Below are 17,416 nucleotides of genomic sequence, written 5' to 3'. Positions count from 1 at the left end.
GCAGAAAGAGAAGGATGATAAAGCTCAGGTTAAACGGAGATGATGGAAGGCAGCCGAATTCGTGGGCGTTTCAATGACGGCCTGGGGTAAATCAGGCCGATTGATGGGCAGCGAGTCGAGTCACCTCAGCCGTTCACCAAATGCCTCAGCCGCGACCAAAGGGTCTTGAGATGTGGTACGCCCAGTACCGGTACCGATTGCGAAGTTGTACGGTCGCTATAATAGATATCAGGAATAGCAGAGGGCGAATGCACAGGCCGGATCGTGGGAAGTGTTTGTTGGGGACGAGAAGAGGTGTGTGACCGACGTCCGCCGTGCCTGATGGCGAGAGGCTGGGTGAATGGGGATCAGATTGAACGAGCGGAGCTCCTGGTTTTTTGCAGTCGGCACCTCCCCCCAAATCTTTAGCGCCTCTCAGCGGTCGGACCAGGGTTTGGAGTGCAGAGACGATGCCTAAGGCTGTAACATTAGGTGGGTACTGCCGCTACTACTGAAATACAGTAACTTTACGTCTTGCATCTGTCTCCCGGTGACACCAGACGCGACCAATCTCAATTGCGCGCTCCAAGTTGTTTTGGCTGTCAGTTCTCAATTGTCATTGCTAGATCTTGAGATTGTCAATATCAACTATGATAGCCATCTATCTTACAGAGCGACTAAAAGCCTACACATTGTCAGATGTAGCTTCAAGAGCTTCGCCATCGCCCCGTCTATGAAAAAGGCGGAGCTTACAATTCTACCACTAACCCCCATGGAGATGTATTCAGGCAATGACTACCGAAGGGACTGCTGAAGAGGCAAATTTGCACCACAATGGCTGCGGGGGGTTGGCCTGGACCATTCCCATGGAATCTGGAAGCTCGAGACGCATCGCACAAGGCCAGGGCAGTTCTCGAACTCTACGAGCTGTTGTAAACCGGTAATAATCAATATGGCCAATCACTTGATCGGAGCGATCCCATGTCCTATTCCCCTTTGTCTGCTCCCATTGTGGCCGCCCGTTCGAGCCAGTGTCCGCATCGACCAGGATCGTCCGTGATCGCTCTCGATTCACACATGGTAGGCCCGTTGGCCCGCTGGGCCGCCGAGACAAGAGCTTGAGCCTCCCAGATGTCTGAATGGTTCGAAGACTGAACAAATTAACCCACAAGCGCTTTCTCTCAAATATAATCCAGGCGTGCTTTGAATACTATATTGGCTCAGGGCTGCTCCGCGCAGTTATGTTATGAGTGAAGTTTCAGGTTGCTTTCTGACAAATTGATCAATGGTCCAAGAGACGGCCCAAGAGCGTCTCGGCCTCGGGTCTTACCCTCCACCTGCCAAATGCGTCTACATTAGTGTAAAATTCAAGGTTACAGTACGTAATTGCTGTATGTACATACAAACACATTCACACCTCACCCATCTGGGTGCCAATTTCAACCTTACCATAGCACTCATAGCTCTACCCGGGCGCATAGTTTACCAAAATACCTAGTAATTTAGCTGTATGGTATTGCATACGTCTTTTTTCCTCGTCGAAACAAGCAGTCTTCGGAAGCCGGTGCTGTGCGACGTTGACGCTTCACGGTACGATCGATAACCTTGATGGCCTTCGCCCTCCGCCGTCTGATCTGCCTTTCGCTATCCTAGTGTTTACATACAGCAGTAACTTTACCTGACCCTTCATGTTACGTTGGCTAGCATGCTACGTGTAGGAGGGGAACATCAGTTTCGCTGTCAGTTAACGTTAGGCGGAAGCCGGGGTTGATGCACAACACTTTCACTTCTTCCTGTGGTTAGTGCCGAATCCGCCGAAAAACCTGGCCCTAAACTCCTGATGTGAGTGATGCCTCTTCCGGCCCCAAGCTGCCTTCTTCCCCGCCACATATGATGTCTTCTGCACCCACAGTGGCACTCTTTTGGGTTGTAAGACCTCTCCTCCAGGCGCTGTTCGAGAATGCTGTAGATCATCATCACTTTTCCAGGTTCCAAGCGAGCCTGTGCTGGCCGAGTTTCGACCCGTGTATTTCGGAGTTCAGACTGGCAACTGAACTGCAGTATAAGTACCTATCCTCCATTCCAACCCTCGGAAACTGTGTTGAAGCCAGGCAAACAAACCTGAGTTCTCCGAAGCCTCGCGTGCACCTAAGCCGAGACAGTCGTGAAGTGGCTGATGACGTAGGAAGCGACCTGAAGTCCCTCGAGTCCCCGTTGGTCACCGCCACGAGCGGCAATCGCGGCAGAGATGCTGTATGTACTTGTACTGTACGTTTGTGGCGATACCACTCCGTCCATATCTGGGGCGAATCACACAAGTGGATGATTACCAGACTGCCTCGAGACTGCTTATGAACAAGCCTGCAGCGATGCCACTCGAGCTTCTGTCCTGTACAATGCCCGATGTGAACATTCTATCGCGGATAGAACACTGAATATCAAAGTAAAACTACCTCCGTACATTCAGCAATCTGCCAAGCAGCTTTAAGGATCGAACGCCTTAAGGCACCGCAGACACCTCCTGGATGTCACTGACGGCTGGGCCCACCGACGCTTAAATTGGTAGTGCATTTTCCAAGCACGAATCGACGATGAGTCGAGGCCCAATGGGTGCTCTGTGCAGCTGCGAGCATCACCAGGCAGACCAAGGTACAAAATCACTGTTTGTACTTGTTGGGTAGCCAAAGCGCCGCAGCGCGTCGTGGCCCAATCAACTGTCAGCTGAACGACTCGTGGGGGGTTGAACCACAGCGCCGGGTTCCGGCGAGCCTCTGTTCCCGTGTGTCCACTTCTCCTGCTGGCGGCTTCTGAAACCCGCGCGCTTGCCAACTTTACCATGAGGCATGATTTTTTGGCAAGCTGTTGGAGACGGTGGAGGCCGGTTCTGTGAACCCAATGCGTGCTCCATTGCGTTGGTGGTGTTAGAGAGGGGCCGAGGGTGACTCAGAAGTCAGGATTTCGCGCAGAAAGCAAGGCGATACCAGTGACAAGTAGTTTGGGAGAATGAGGGTTCAGGTGATACGTAGTAAGGAGAGCGATGGCCAAGACAAAAGGCTTCCAATTGGTGAAGCAGAAGGCTCAATGTCACGGCCTTGCGGTTGGCATAATCTTAAGAGGAGGCATTCTCACCAAGAGCTAAGCAGGACGTCAAACAAAATCATGGCCCATGATGGGGCCTTGAGAGTCTACCAATTCAGGATGGCTCAGGAGCTTCAGAGTATGCTGCCTGGTGAGGAACTCACGGGTTTCACAACTCCAGGCCGAAACTTTCTCTAGGTCGTCCGTTCTAGTCCTGGTTGTCCACAATCCAACCAACCAACAATGATATCTCTATGCCTCTAAGTGAAGACGGTATGTACAATACAACGCGAGGTAAGCCAGGGGTATATCTACGACTGTGTGTGGCAGCGCGAGGCCCTCCGTTATAATCATATGCAAAAGAGGAACACTACTTAGATAAAGAACAGAACACAATTGCCTAGTCCCCACTGACCTGGGCATGTCTAAAGTACTTCATCCCGACCCACGCAACGACAACCCACACCCAGGCCATGACCCCGGTCAGGATCATCAGCGCAGGATAGTATCCCACAATGGGCAGCGTCGGGTCATCCTCCAGCTCGGGCGGCGCATACGGTGTCGTCCCCACGTCCCACGCCCAGCTCCACACCCCGAGACACGAGCCCATCCCGACAACGAACACGGTCCACGTCACGAGAAGAATGATCCACCCCCACCATTCGGTCTCGGAGTAATCCCAGTCGGCGTCGGGCGGGGGCAACGGAGTGGTCGAGAGTCCAGCCAGGGACGTCAGGGCCAGCGGGGATTTGGCGCGCTGTATCGTACCTCTTCTCCGCTGGATTGACGGAAGGGTGCTGGATCCGGATGCGGTGCCGAGAGGCCGGGGATGGGAATGGGAATGGGAATGAGAGTGTGGTAATGTGAGGATGTAGGATTCGGACCCAGACGAGAGGGAGGCGCGCTCCGGGCGAACGAGGCTGGCGGCGGAAGAGGAGGAGAGGGAAGATGACGGGGCGGGTGGTCGAGCGGCCGAGGTGGCGCCGTTCGGCCGGGACATGTGCAGCCCGTCCTCGTCATCTGTGGTACTATAACTTCTTGTTGGGCTTAATCCCGTGGCCGCATGGCGCCGATTGCTAGTGGGATGCGCAGTAGAGGGGACCGTGGCCGTGGTAGGTGTTGCTTCCGGATCCGACGACGGTGTGCCAGACCGGGTCGCGTAGCCATCCATGCTAGGCCGTGGCGTGAGATCTGAGATGCCGAGGCCGAATGGTGCCTTGTCGCCATCTCCGCCGTCTTTGAGGTCCAAGCCCGACTTCGGATACCCGTCGAGGGTGGTAGGACTTGCTGTGAGCATTCCCGTTCCCTTGTTCTGTGATTCGGGAACCGTCCCGTTGTTCCCATTCACATGCAGCTTTGTGTCAATGGTCAGATTGCGGGCCTCGCGCTTCTCTCGCTGGGCGCCGCGGCCGAGCAGTGCAACCTTCCGCAGCGACCCTCTACGGCGCCGTGTTTTCTGCTGTTGGACTGCTTGGAGCTGGAGCATCTGAGGCAGAGGCAGAGGCGCAGCAGTGGCTGCGGCTGCTTGGCGGCTGGGCGGGTCAGCACCGGCGGGGATGGTCGGAAATGGCTGCATTGGCGCCGGCGTTGGCTCTGTCTCGAGCGTGTTGCGGCGTGATCGCGGCCGGTGCTCTCCCGTGGAGCGCATAAACGGGAGCTTGGACAACAATCCACTTGCGCCAGACGAACTCCGCTTGCGTGTGGGTGCGGATGAGCGAGGTGGAACAGCCGTCGGCGCATCGGCGTCTGGGCCGGCCGGCGACGGAGGCTGATGATCCATTGACAGACCTCTTTCGTCTCTGCTGCTCTCCAGGCCGGTTGCATTCATAAGGTTTCGGTGACATACGACGTCTAGTCGAACGCACAGTTCGGCATTAGTGGACGCTGGTGTCGTGCCAGTGGCATCGCAAAATCTGGAAGGAGCGCACGTCAGGCAATGTGAGGGTCCGTCATATTTCAAGGAATGCCATCAATTCTGTCCGAACAGCATTGGATCGTTTGCGGAGTAGCAAGTGCAAAAGTGGTTTCTTGGTTGAACATCGAGTTTACAGAATATCTTATCAGGCACATGAGTTTCAAATGACGATATTCAACACATGCGTTCCATCCATCTCATTGAATCGCTATGTTCCGGCAGGCAAGGGAATGAGGACCCACCTTTTGGCCCCTGACACTGTACGGGAACTGTAACTAACGTAATGGTTTTAGCCCCTTTTTCTAGTCCCACTGTATTATGTACTCCGTACCCAAGTACTCCGTAAATTACAACGTAATTTGTTGAATGGATTGGATATTCCAGCACTGCAAGTCTGCCACCACAGGGTCGGTTATCAAGGGCCTCGGAAAGGAACCAACGGCCAGAGCAAGACACACCATCGACATAGGTCCACTACCTACGTGGTGTAGACGAAGCCATACCTCTACACTACAAGGTCCCTCGTAGCGAAACATGGGACATCGGATCGCATCCTGCCCTTGTCAGCCAACACGAAACTGGAACTTTACACAGTACGTGTTTATTGAAATTAACGTATTTCACCCCACGCCTGGCACAACCGGTAAGATTGCCGAGCCTCTCCCAGGGTGATTTTGAGATCCACGCTCGGCTCCGCTGAGCGATCGCGATAACCTTAGCTTGCCTTACCCACGCAAAGCGGACGCCAGAACAGCCAAAATCGGATCGGGGCTGCGGAGTGCGTCGTGAGCCGGGCACATGGCTCCCGGCCTGCCCTCAATTGAACTTTCAGGGACATCGTCAGCGCCGGGCGAGCCCTCCTTCCATTTCACTTGCGACGACTACGATAAGGATACGGGCCAAGGTTCGGCAGCGAGCGTCGTTCAGGGACTTGAGCCTTCTGTCGCAGCACCTACGCGACGCAGCTCTTCTGCGTTCCTCCACCCTCAACACGCAGCCTTGCTGCGTCCTCCAACGCCTGAATCCACTCTCATCAACATGGCGTCCGAGGAGGGGTCTGCCACCGCGGCGTCACCCGCGTCCGCGCCAAAGAATCCCTTCAATTTCCAGACACAGTTCATCTCAACAGGTCCTGTCAAGCCTGTACGTTCGTTTCCTTAGGCAAGCCAGCTCTGCTGCTGCCCAACTTACCCAGCAGCTAGCTGACCTTCCCTGATACAGAATATCGGCCAAAGACGAGGTCACCGCTACAAACACAGCTCCATAAGCGCCCAACACCAATTCTTCCAAGAACCGCCTCCACGGCCACCTCCCGTTTTGCCGGCCTCCCTTCCCGTCCCGACCTTCAAGGAAGCATGGGCTAGCATGCAACGCGAACAACGCGCCCGGCTTTGGTGGTGCTGCTGCCATGCCGCCGTGGCCATGTATGTCTTCTTCAGCGCCGAGGGCTCGCTCGCCATGACGGCCCTCTCACACCTCGTCTTTTTCGATGTCGGCTCGGCAGCAGTGTGCGTGGCCGTTGATGTGCTGGGAAACTTTGAGGTCTGGCGGCGCTCCAGCATTCGCCACCCCTTCGGTTTGCAGCGCGCTGAAGTGCTCGCCGGGTTCGCCATGTCCGTGTTTCTGGTCTTTGGCGGCTTTGATCTCATCTCGCACAACCTAAAACACCTTTTAGAGTCGGTCGGCGAGCATGTCCCGCATCACCCAACTGCCGCAACAGCAGCAGCAGCAGCAACCCCTGACAGAGTCCATTCCCACGGCCACTCCCACCACGGCGCTCGCTACATCAGCCCGGGCACCGTGGACCTTGCCAGCCTTGCCGCGGCGGCCAGCACGCTGGTCAGCGCCTACGGGCTGCGCAACCACGGGCGCATCCGCCGCGTCATGCGCGTGCCGCTGCCCTCGTATCTGGGGAGCATCCTCCCCGCCGCCGGCATCCTCGCCAACCCTTTCCACTTCCTCACCCTGTGCTTCTCCTTTCTGATGCTGCTCCTCCCGCTCGTCAGCGTCCCCCACTTCGTCTGGCTCGACCGCCTCATCTGCGCCGCCATCGCCGCGAGCATGTTCGTCCTCGGCACGCGCCTGGCCGTCGCGCAGGGCCTGATGCTCCTCATGAGCTATAGCGGGCTGCCTGCGGTTGGTAGCAGCGGCGGAGACCTTAAGATGGGTAGTGATCGGAAGACGGTTGCGGCGGGGAAGAAGACGGATGAGAGGACTGTTGTCGTCGGTGGGGCTAGCGAGTCTACCGTCTCCTCGGTGGTTCGCGAGATCGAGTCGGAACCGCAAGTCGCGGGGGTTGAAGAGGCCCAGTTCTGGCAAGTGCATTACGGTTTGGCAATGGCGAACTTGAAGGTGCGTCTTGTGCGGGGGTGTGTGGACGACGCGACTCTGAGCCAGCTGAGGAGTCGGCTTGCGAGGGTGGTGCAGAATCGGCTGGGGGAAGGGTACGGCAGGGGAGGGAATTTGAGGTGGGAGGTAACGGTGCAGACGAGTACGGAAGGGTAAGGGAGTATGTAGATGGATTGTTAGGTGTACAAAGTGCTCGAAGCAATAGCCGTGTATATTTTGCATTGTTTGTTTCATTAACACGGCCTGATATCGAGCCTTTGGAGTCCATCCCACGTCTAAAACCGCCAGTTCCCAAATGTTACCGGTACGTCAATTCCTAACCGACCCGTTGAAGAGAGCTACGCATCTCGCCCATCACATGCATACACACGCAGATGCGTAGCTGAAATGATACCAATCGCGCACGCCTTTCGCCATGCCCTTCCCTTCCCAACCGACAGACCGAGACGCCAAACATGTTTCACCCTGCAAGTTCTATAGCCGTCAATATCACTGCAACGCCAACTCCGGAAACATCCGCGCAATCTTGTTTGGGTTCCCAAACTCTGTTCTCTCCGGCTCAGGCGTGACCGGGCTGGTATCCACGTAGGGGAGGGTATTAACCGCCTCCAGCGCAGTCAGCGTCGCGCCCGCCCGCTTCTTCTTGATGTTACCCTGTGCGGGGACAGCTTGCTGCGACGATGCGGAGCGTATCACGGGTGGAGCCGTCAGATGTCTGGCATCTGACGGTGGTGACGCAGCTCCCCCAACCGCGGATGGTGCCGCTGTATTCGAAGGTGCGGGTTCTGCGTGCGCCAGAGGGGTCCGGGCGCGAAGGACGGTCGACAAGGTTGACGTGGAGGAGACCCCCTCTGAGCTCAGGGAGCGGGATCTTAGGCTATGCGGCTGTGTTGGAATATTGGGCCCGAGGAAACGTTTAAGGGGTTGTTCGTGAAGGAGGGGGTGATGGTGTTCAGGGGACTGGGGAAGTGGGATGGTGGAGGCTAGGTTTAGGGGGGTGCTAGCTCTGGAGGTGCCCTTCTCATTGGCCGAGAGACCCTTGGTGCAGACAAAGGCGGTAGAGCGGCGGTGCTGCGGGTTGCGGTCGTAGTACCGGTCGATGATGGGATGAACCATGACCGTCTGATTGTGGATTGTGAGGATCGAATTCGTTGGGACGTTCACCCAGTTTTCTAAGCTTGTTAGTGGTAATGAGGTGTAAATCCTGCCTCAGCGGCCATACCTCTTTCGAACGTTAGGGGTTCGCTTGCCACCAGCACCACATCCGCCCCCTTATCGCTTCGTTCCATCTGATAGTCCTGACTACCCGGTGTGGGCGCCCTGGTTTCCCAAAGTGTCCCAGATGAGTAGTACAAGCTCGCGGCCTCATCAGTCGAGCTGCTGACATAGCGGGTGCAGATGATGCTATGGCCGTCAGAAACGGCGAAGTTCAACAGACTCCTTGTGTCGACATTCTCGGCATGGATAACACTTTCGGGGATGTTATCGATCAGTTCGTTGATCTGTGCGATCGTCTTTAGCATCGCCTTTCGGAGTACCGTCGGCCCAAATCCATTCTCAGGCTGGGAGCTGGGGTCGTGACCCATCCGCTCGAGCGTATCCAGGAACAGGGCAAAGGCCCACTCGCTGTCTGTGCCCCCGACCACGCCGAGGTACCACTTATCAGCCAGCCGTTCGCCAAGCCTCCTCTTGATCTGCTTCCACCCGCCTAGTCCGCCGTTATGCATCCACATCAAGCTGCCGTGGCAGAAAGGATGGCAATTGTCCTCGCTCAAGGAGCCTTCGGTGGTTGCGCGGACATGGGCAAAAATCAAGCGGGAAGCCGTCTTGGAAGCCAGCCGTTGTAGGTTCGCACAGTTCCAAGCCGGCGTGGTTGAGGTAAAGAGGCAGGGCGCGGCACCCAGCTTTGGGTCGGTGTAGAAGCCAATGCCAAAACCATCGGCATTGTTTTGTCCACGGCGGGTATCCTTTGAGCAGAAGAGGTGGTGAGTTCCCTGAGCTATGATCCCTCGGGAGATGCAAGAAGCCTAGTCTCGACAGACTCACCAATCGAAGTCGCGAGTCGAACGATTGCTTAAGAATGGAGTGCGCCGGGTCCAGGACAAGCTTCGAGAGCAGGATCTCGTCGCTTCCCTTGTAGACCTAAGAAAAGGAAGTGAATATTGTCAGCGGATAGCACTTCTGGCAAGTGGATACAAAACAACAAAGTTGGGCAGATTGCCGTACCAAAAACCGACACATGATCGATGCTCCTTGACACGAATCGCTGACAAGCGGTCAAGTCGAGGGTAAAGTCCGAAATTCGTCTGAAGAAGTAAAAAGACGGTTCTCCGAACTGCTCCAGACCGAGCGCCTTCCAGTTCCTGAATTGTGCAGACGTGTGACAAAACGCCCCCCATGCGAGACAGATTCGGCGTTCTTGTCAAACCAGTAACGGATGGAAGTCGGGGACGGGCCGGCGCATGGCTGAAGAGACAAAAGCCCCGCGCCGCAGGGCTGACGAAATTGGCGAGTGAAATGACGGGAGTCGCCCGAGTCTCTGAATACATAGTACGCTAGCACCCAAGGAATTGGTTCTAGATCGACCTCTGTAAACAAATCGTCCGAGGTTTTCAAGCGCCTCAATTAGTGCCGGTGTGTATAAGACAGACAGCCATGCATTCTACAATGTTTTCATCACTCAACTTAGCACTACTAATTGTACACAGTAGCTCGAAGAACCGTTGCACCAAGATGGGTTCTACAGTGCAGTAGGTACTTCCTTAGCGGATAAGCTGCAGTCACATAGGGCGTTACACTAGCTGAATTGGGGATCAGTTAATGGGGCCGGAGCGCCGCCCTTAGACCGGGACCTCCCGTTCCCCCTCGTTCTAAGGATGTCTCTCTATAGGTAATATGAAAATGGATTCAAATCGCACAGTCAGAGGTAATAATCCGAGGATATATACTCTGGATATGGTTGCGAGCTTGCCTTCACTATAATATTCGAGCGACTAACTCAAACTCTAGAGGCTGGGTATCGCGCTCCACAGGAGGTACTGCACATACAATACATTAGTGTAAAAATACTGTAACTTACAGTACCGGAAGTAGAAGGTGGGGCTCAGGCCACCAAGCGCCAAAGCCGTGGTAAAGGAGCATCTCGTGTGTTTGAAGAAGCGTCATCTGTCTTGAGAGTTGCGCTTCTGCATTCACGGTCTCAACATCCATCCCACACCACCAAACGCTCGCAGCGATTTCACTTTTCATGACGTCCCGGAATACTTAGCGTCTCACTGCCCGGCTTACCACGATGAGTGCGCAGCTCCGGGCAGCTGGGGCAATTGCCCCCGTCGTCCGTCGCGGCACTGTTCGTGCCATCCGCCAGTTCCATCAGCTACCCACTGGCGGCATCCAACGAGCCGAGATTGCAGCCCGCGGCTTCCGGAGGTCAGTGCAGTTTCCGGCAAACGCCTACCACAATGCAGTCATCGTCCGGAACGCCTCCTTCGCCCGCTTGCTGCCGAAGCTGGCCATCAAGTTCATCAGGATCCCTGCCCTCTTTGGCGGCCTGATGATTGGTGCTGTGGGCTGGATACAGTATCAGGCCATTCGTAAGGATAACACCACCTGAGAAACAATGGATGAGGAACAACCGTGCTGACGGCGTTCACAGAGGTCAGTAATTCTGCCCAGGAGATGTACGGCAACATGAAGAATACGGTTACGGCCACGGCGTCAAGTTTGTGGGGGGGGGCGAGAGATATCGCTGCACAGACAAAGCGCGGCTGGGATAGCAAAAAGGAGCAGTTTGAGATGCCTGAATGGCTGGACAAAATCATGCGAGGCGAAGGCGAATCTGGCGATGGCAGAAGCGGTTCAGGTGGACCAGGCGGCCCGGAGCCGCCCAAACAGAGCGGAGTAGGGGGAGTCGCTGCGGCTGGAGCCTCAGCAGCAGCATACGGGTACGACCAAACCGACGGCGATGACCGGACTCCCGAGGAAATACTGAAGGACGACCACATGATGTACATCACCAAAAAGATGATCGAGATCCGGAACCTTCTGCAGAAGGTGGGCCAGTCGAGCAGTGTCACGTTGCCATCCATCGTCGTGATTGGGTCGCAATCATCAGGGAAGAGCTCTGTGCTGGAAGCCATCGTGGGCCACGAATTCCTCCCAAAGGGAAGCAACATGATTACTAGGCGCCCCATCGAGCTCACCCTTGTGAACGACCCGGAAGCAAGGGCGGACTATGGCGAATTCCCTGATCTCGGTCTTACCAAGGTTACCGATTTCTCCATGATTCAAAAGACGCTCACGGAACTCAACCTATCTGTACCCGAGTCGGAGTGTGTCACGGATGACCCCATTCGGCTCACCATCCACTCGCCGAGGATACCAGACTTGTCTCTGATCGACCTGCCCGGATACATTCAGGTAGCAGGGGAGAACCAGCCCCGGGAGCTAAAGCGCAAAATCTCGGAGCTCTGCGATAAGTACATCCGAGGCCCTAATATTATCCTGGCCATCTCAGCGGCCGACACGGATTTGGCAAATTCAACTGCGCTTCAGGCAAGCCGTAGAGTCGACCCAAGAGGAGAGCGGACGATTGGTGTCATCACCAAGATGGATCTGGTCGAGCCTGAAAAGGGGTATGCGATTCTGAGCGATAGGCAGTATCCGCTCCGGTTGGGTTATGTCGGGGTAATATCCAAGCTGCCTGCGCAAACCGGGCTCTTCAGGAGGGAGACCGGTAATCTCTTGGCAGGCATCAACCGGAACGAGAAGGCTTATTTCAACTCCCACCTACCCGAGTTTGGTCCTGATGCCGGCGTAAATACGGGCACGATAACACTTCGAAAGAAACTGATGCAAGTTCTGGAGCAACAAATGTCTTCCAGGCTGCAGGAGACGACCGAAGCTATTCAGCGGGAGCTCGAAGAGACGACATATCAGTTCAAGGTGCAGTACAACGAGCAGCCCATGAGTGCAGAAGCGTACTTGGCGGCAAGCCTAGACGAATTCAAGCACCAGTTTCACGATTTCGCCTCAAGTTTTGGGCGAGCCCAGCTGCAAGGCCTGCTCAAGGACGCACTGGATCAGAAAGTCCTTGATCAGCTTGCCGCCAGGTATTGGAATAGGCCGATTGAAGATCTCTCGGTCGCTCCGCATGAACCTGACAGCATTGCCGACCTACCAAAAGCCGACCCAAATTCTCCTTACTGGCATCGCCAGCTCGACACGGCGACCTCCGCCCTCACCAGACTCGGAGTTGGCCGTCTCGCAGCAACCGTAGCGGCCTCGGCCGTCCAGTCCAACATTGACAAGCTCCTTGACAAGTCGTCCTTTGCTAAGCACCCCTCAGCCCGCAAGGTCGTCAGCGAAGCCGCGTCTACGGTGCTTGCTGACCGATCCTATGCCACTAGCGACGGCATTGAGATCTCGCTCAAGCCGTACAAGTTTGACCCCGATATCCAGCCGCAAGAATGGGCACAGGGTAGGGAACATGTTGTCGGGCTCTTGCAGACGGAACTAGAACAATGCCAAGCCGCGATGAAGAGCCTTGAGAACTCGGTAGGGGGCAAGAAGAAGCTCAAAGAAGTCATGGGCTTCGTCGACAAGGCGAAAAAGGGTGAGATCATTGTCGAGGGTGACCATCCTAGTGGAGCAGGCGGTTTCAGCGCAGCATTACTCACGAGGGGTAAGTTACCTTTCTGTTCCCATTCCCATTACCATTACTGACCACCACCACCCAAGGCCGGGAAGCCGTCTTCCTCCGTGACCGCGCCGACATCATCAACATGCGCATCCTCGCCGCCAAGTCGCGCAAGTGTAAGTCGCTCGAGAACAAGTACTACTGCCCAGAGGTTTTCCTCGACGCCGTCGCCACCAAGCTAGCCCAGACGGCGGTGCTGTTCCTGAACGTCGAGATGCTCAACGACTTTTACGTCCGTTTCCCGCGCGAGGTCGAGGCCAAGCTGCACGAGCACATGGCGGCGGGCGGCCTGGAGCGGTTTGCCCGGGAGGATCCCAAAGTGAGACGGCATCTGGATCTGATTCACCGCAAAGAGCTGCTCGAGCTGGTGCTCGCCAAGATTGATGAGTTGCATCGCTTTGACGGAGCTGGGGGTGTTGGGAAAGGGTTGGCAGACGCCGGTAGGCGGAAGGGGAGGAGAGGGATCTTTTTATGAGCTTCTCCGTTCTTGAGGTTAGGGACTCTCCAGCATCAGAGAGGAGGAGCGAGAAGAGGGGGATTAGGGGGGATTGCATAGCTTGGCTTGTCGGGTGGTTTGTTCTCCGGAATAGGCGGCATGGCGTTACTGAGGTACTGAAAGGGGATTCTGGTGGCGCGTTCGCTTTTTGTTGGTTGCTCTTGCTTCTCCTTTGTAATGTTGGGTTTGGGATCATAGAAATGTATGGCAGATGTGTATATACACTGACGCTGCCTGGAATACCCCTCTCGAGTTTTCAATACATTCAGTTCTTGGAAATGTTTTGGAGGTACCTGGCATGCGGTGCAATACGTCGAGTTGCAGCGAACCAAACTGCTTTTAGATACCAATACCTCAATATCGTCGATGCGGCGGTTTGGGAAAAGCAAACCCCAACCCAAGTACTATCAGTCTACAAAACCGATGCGCCTGGTAAAGAGGAAAATCAAGATGCCTCAAATTGTTCGTTCTTCCAGCGCCGTCCGTTCCCTTTTTCCTTCCCATACCCTAATATAGATACAGAGGGTTGAACGTGAGGGATGATGATTATAACGTGCAGCTAAATGGGCATTCCCGCTCCCCTATATCCTCACTCATCTTCACTGAACCAGCCAGCTTGGCGGCCCAACTTTTCGGTGGCTCTTAATCCTCTGCAAGTCCTTCGTCTAACATGGTACATTATTTAGACTTGCCGGTGGAGCTGCCCTTGACGCGCTTCGCCACGGGGCGTTGGATGTGATGGCTAGGGATCCAGCTCTCATCGTAGTCCTTGGCGTCGGCGCCGCTGGTGGCGCCGGCCGACTCGGAACCGGAAAGGGGCTCGCCTTGTGACTTGCGGGCTTTCTTGCCACCTGCGGCCTTGGCGGGGCGGGCCTGCGGGAAGAGCGCCTCGATCCACGTCTTGTAGACAAAGTACAGCGTCGCGCCGAACAGGCCGGTCAGGAAGAGGTAGAGGAAGATGCTAAGAGCTCAATGTTAGAGCCGGGAGGGCAGGAAAATGCGGATGATAGAGGGCTTACATCTGAGGGTCGAACAGGCTGGTCGGGGGCTCGACGATGCTGGCCGGGCCGCTGTGCATCTGGACCTGGAAGATCTGGTTGGTGGCCGTGTGGGTGATGACGCCGACGAGCTCAACCATGACGTCCTGGGGCATCATGTCGAGAACGAATTGGAAGGGCAGCTGGTGCTTCTCGCCAGCGGGGATCGACACGCCATATCGAACGGCTGTCAGGTTGCGGATGATGCGGGCCGACTCGGGAGCGCCCTCGGGCAAGGGCTGCGTGGTCTTGAGCGCGCCGCCGATGAAGGCGACGTCAATTGGCGTATCCTCATGGTTGGTCACCTCGATTAGAGCCTTGGTCACGCGCCCATTGACGAGCTTCACGCCAAAGATGTCGGCGTCGGGGAAGGTCGTCTCAATGTCGGCCTTGAGCTCCGGGTGATCGGTCGGGGCCGATGTAGCAGGCTCGGAGTCCGTCTGTGTGGCCTAGGCGTTAGTAATTGGGCTGCAAGCACTGCACGCGAAGCGCGAATGGAGGAGCAAGAAAAGGGGCTCAAGGTGTGGCATCCAAATTAACTTACATCGTCCGCGGCGAAGACGGTCGCAACTCGCAGGGCGAGGAGGGCGAGAGAAGACCACTTGAAGCTGACCATAGCGCCGGTGACGAAAGGAGCAAAAAGAGGGATGACAAAGAAGAGAAAGAAGAGGATTGGGAGTTCTGGCAGAGAAACCGAATCCCAACAGCAAGCTTGCGGATATCGCAAAAACGTCGTGTGTGCAATCTGGCCTCCAGCTAGCTGAGGTAATTGCTACCAACGTTTAGCGTAACTAGCGCACGCTAGCTTCGTCGTGGCTCGTGCACCGCGGCTGTAGTGTTAAGTGTGGACCCTGAGTATGCATATAGCGGTGCCTATTCATTGCCTACCCAGCTAAGGTATGTAGATAGGTAGGTATTAATTACGAGCTTCGGCTGGAGCCCTCGTTAACAGTCAACAAACAACCATGGACAGTCTTACGATGAAAGATGTCTACGGCAAGTAAGCTTGTTCAACGGCCGGTAAAACCCCGCTATATGATATCAGTATGGTTTCCACTCAGATCGCCTCAGCTCTGGACCTCGCCGCTACGATGATACTCCCCTGAGGCATCGTAATCAGCATTGGTACTTTTCGAATCTATTTCGATCCTCTAGCCCTATCCATGGATAGGCAGAAGAAAACCCATGTCAACACCTATACTAAAGACACCACCCCATACGACAATGTCGGGCTGATAACTAGAGCGCCAGCGGTAGATTGCCTCCGTGGCACCCAACTGCGGCAACTTGAGTCGGACAGAAGCTGAGCGCGTCGGACAGTCCCTCAGCCTACTGCCTCAAACAGCAGCTAGAGAGCTCTACACGTGTATTGGCTGCCCGAAATGACATCTTGCTGCGTTCCGCAGAAGTGGCGTATGACTCGGAACGGTGCCTAGAAGACAGCCACCGGTTCGGCGTTCCCCGCACACGAAGCCTTGATGAACGAACATGCCGTAACAACGATCCAAGTTGAAACTGATGTTGATATCTTAGAGACGCTAGAAGCCTAATTGGTATCGCTGCAGAATGTCGACCACTGCTCAACCCGGCGGACCAAACAAAGCGGGGCAATGGTCTGACATAAAGCCTCGACTCGCCCGCTTGGCTGCCGCACTACCCCCCGAATCAGTCCGTCATGACCACGTCCGTTTGGAGCTAGAGCCCGTATTATCAGAGAAGGAGGTCTCTCAAATCGAAACCCAAATCGGTGTCCGGCTGCCCGAGGAATACCGCTCTTTCCTGTTACAAGCCGGCAATGGAGGCGCTGGCCCGCACTACGGCATATGTCCTCTACGCAAGACTGCGAGTAATAAGTGGGAAACGATGGATGAGGATACGGTACCCCCCAACGACATGGACCGCCTTGCTGAGCCGTTTCTCCATACGACCACCTTCCATCCTTCCGACTTTCTGCCCGCGGAACCCAATGAGGAAGACTTTGAGACAGAGCATGATTACAATTGCGCTCGCGACGGGTGGTCTGAACGGCAGTGGCGAGTCATTGAGGAGCACACCTCGGGCCTGCTGACGCTCTGCGAGATTGGCTGCGCTTCTTGGATCGGCCTCGTTGTTAGCGGCGCTGCTCGAGGGCAGATGTGGGAAAATCGCATTGTCGACGATGCGGGAATCGGCCCTTTGTTGCACCATGATGGGACACCGCTGACCTTTGCCGCATGGTACAGGGACTGGCTCGATGGGTTGGAAAGGAGAACTGTGTTTGCAACGGCTGGCAATTCGGGTCTTGGTCGGGCTCTCCCGGGGGAAGAGCACTACTTAGTATCTAGTACTAGATGACCACCGAGGGGAGGCTTGAACCGTAGGTATGGAACGGAAATGAACGAATAGTGCGCAGTGCCCCCTTGCTATCGCTTTCTGTATCTGTAAGCGTAGTAACGCAGATCGTAAAGCGGTGGTCTCGATCAAATCGGAGAGGCCGTCTAACGTACCATGAAAGCTTGAACCAATGCCTAGAGGCGCTCGGTAGGGCCTTGAGCTCTTTTGAACGTTGTCTGGCCCTGTGACGATGTTCCTCTCAGGTTACCTCCCCATCCTATATCCGACATCAGTTAGGTAGGTAATGCTGCTTGTTACAGAGAAATGCCGTTGAAGCCGTAGTCTAGATTCTAGAAGTCTAGACCACACCAAGTGCATACCTACCTTACCTAGTACTGTCATGTCGTTACTGCATTCCGAGGTTCACCGGCGATTCTATGAAGTCGGCGGAAGAATGTTAGTGGCCATAAGAGGTGGGTGTGGTAGCAGTGCCGAGCTGGGGTGGTAGTGAAGGATTGTACAGTCCACTATTTGGAACGAGGAAGCGGCAT

General features: G+C 55.4%; 8 protein-coding genes across 8 annotated transcripts; 4 read left to right on the top strand and 4 right to left on the bottom strand.

Moving 5' to 3' along the window:
- Positions 1-1,673: 1,673 nt before the first annotated feature.
- On the top strand, positions 1,674-2,398 carry N656DRAFT_596975 (uncharacterized protein). The gene has a single exon (XM_064810232.1). The coding sequence runs from the start codon at positions 1,870-1,872 to the stop codon at positions 2,332-2,334; it is 465 nt and encodes a 154-aa protein (XP_064671323.1). The 5' UTR covers positions 1,674-1,869; the 3' UTR covers positions 2,335-2,398.
- A 225-nt stretch (positions 2,399-2,623) lies between these two features.
- N656DRAFT_777754 (uncharacterized protein) lies at positions 2,624-3,311 on the bottom strand. Its single transcript, XM_064814881.1, has one exon. It carries the CDS (start codon positions 2,885-2,887, stop codon positions 2,690-2,692), a length of 198 nt encoding a protein of 65 aa, XP_064671322.1. The 5' UTR covers positions 2,888-3,311; the 3' UTR covers positions 2,624-2,689.
- On the bottom strand, positions 3,192-5,115 carry N656DRAFT_777753 (uncharacterized protein). The gene has a single exon (XM_064814880.1). It carries the CDS (start codon positions 4,883-4,885, stop codon positions 3,458-3,460), a length of 1,428 nt encoding a protein of 475 aa, XP_064671321.1. The 5' UTR covers positions 4,886-5,115; the 3' UTR covers positions 3,192-3,457.
- Positions 5,116-5,444: 329 nt separating this feature from the next.
- N656DRAFT_750763 (uncharacterized protein) lies at positions 5,445-7,592 on the top strand. Its single transcript, XM_064813005.1, has 2 exons — positions 5,445-6,115; positions 6,194-7,592. Exons 1-2 carry the CDS (start codon positions 5,771-5,773, stop codon positions 7,475-7,477), a joined length of 1,629 nt encoding a protein of 542 aa, XP_064671320.1. The 5' UTR covers positions 5,445-5,770; the 3' UTR covers positions 7,478-7,592.
- On the bottom strand, positions 7,514-10,011 carry N656DRAFT_777751 (N-terminal nucleophile aminohydrolase). The gene is made up of 4 exons (XM_064814879.1): positions 9,548-10,011; positions 9,368-9,463; positions 8,544-9,288; positions 7,514-8,493 (listed from the first exon to the last, which is right to left on the bottom strand). The coding sequence occupies exons 1-4, from the start codon at positions 9,560-9,562 to the stop codon at positions 7,811-7,813; spliced, it is 1,539 nt and encodes a 512-aa protein (XP_064671319.1). The 5' UTR covers positions 9,563-10,011; the 3' UTR covers positions 7,514-7,810.
- A 602-nt stretch (positions 10,012-10,613) lies between these two features.
- Positions 10,614-13,851, top strand: N656DRAFT_750759 (uncharacterized protein; the record flags this gene model as incomplete). The annotated part of the gene is made up of 3 exons (XM_064813004.1): positions 10,614-10,914; positions 10,977-13,004; positions 13,061-13,851. The coding sequence occupies 3 exons, from the start codon at positions 10,614-10,616 to the stop codon at positions 13,492-13,494; spliced, it is 2,763 nt and encodes a 920-aa protein (XP_064671318.1). The 3' UTR covers positions 13,495-13,851.
- Positions 13,852-14,193: 342 nt separating this feature from the next.
- Positions 14,194-15,168, bottom strand: N656DRAFT_706972 (uncharacterized protein; the record flags this gene model as incomplete). Its single annotated transcript, XM_064811396.1, has 3 exons — positions 14,194-14,476; positions 14,535-14,992; positions 15,097-15,168. 3 exons carry the CDS (start codon positions 15,166-15,168, stop codon positions 14,194-14,196), a joined length of 813 nt encoding a protein of 270 aa, XP_064671317.1.
- Positions 15,169-16,118: 950 nt separating this feature from the next.
- N656DRAFT_796972 (uncharacterized protein) lies at positions 16,119-16,886 on the top strand (the record flags this gene model as incomplete). Its single annotated transcript, XM_064817587.1, has 1 exon — positions 16,119-16,886. One exon carries the CDS (start codon positions 16,119-16,121, stop codon positions 16,884-16,886), a length of 768 nt encoding a protein of 255 aa, XP_064671316.1.
- Positions 16,887-17,416: the final 530 nt, after the last annotated feature.

This window comes from Canariomyces notabilis (assembly GCF_033297395.1).
Source record: "Canariomyces notabilis strain CBS 508.74 unplaced genomic scaffold N656scaffold_7, whole genome shotgun sequence".
Taxonomy (NCBI): domain Eukaryota; kingdom Fungi; phylum Ascomycota; class Sordariomycetes; order Sordariales; family Chaetomiaceae; genus Canariomyces; species Canariomyces notabilis.
This window is presented reverse-complemented; position numbering and strand designations above follow the sequence as displayed.

Coding starts and splice junctions, on each gene's coding strand:
- N656DRAFT_596975 (XM_064810232.1), top strand. CDS start 1,870: ATGATGTCTTCTGCACCCACAGTGGCACTCTTTTGGGTTGTAAGACCT.
- N656DRAFT_777754 (XM_064814881.1), bottom strand. CDS start 2,887: ATGGAGCACGCATTGGGTTCACAGAACCGGCCTCCACCGTCTCCAACA.
- N656DRAFT_777753 (XM_064814880.1), bottom strand. CDS start 4,885: ATGAATGCAACCGGCCTGGAGAGCAGCAGAGACGAAAGAGGTCTGTCA.
- N656DRAFT_750763 (XM_064813005.1), top strand. CDS start 5,771: ATGGCTCCCGGCCTGCCCTCAATTGAACTTTCAGGGACATCGTCAGCG. Junction 6,116..6,193: donor CAACAGGTCCTGTCAAGCCT/GTACGTTCGTTT, acceptor TCCCTGATACAG/AATATCGGCCAAAGACGAGG.
- N656DRAFT_777751 (XM_064814879.1), bottom strand. Junction 9,289..9,367: donor TCGACTCGCGACTTCGATTG/GTGAGTCTGTCG, acceptor TTCTGCTCAAAG/GATACCCGCCGTGGACAAAA. Junction 8,494..8,543: donor ACCCCTAACGTTCGAAAGAG/GTATGGCCGCTG, acceptor TAACAAGCTTAG/AAAACTGGGTGAACGTCCCA.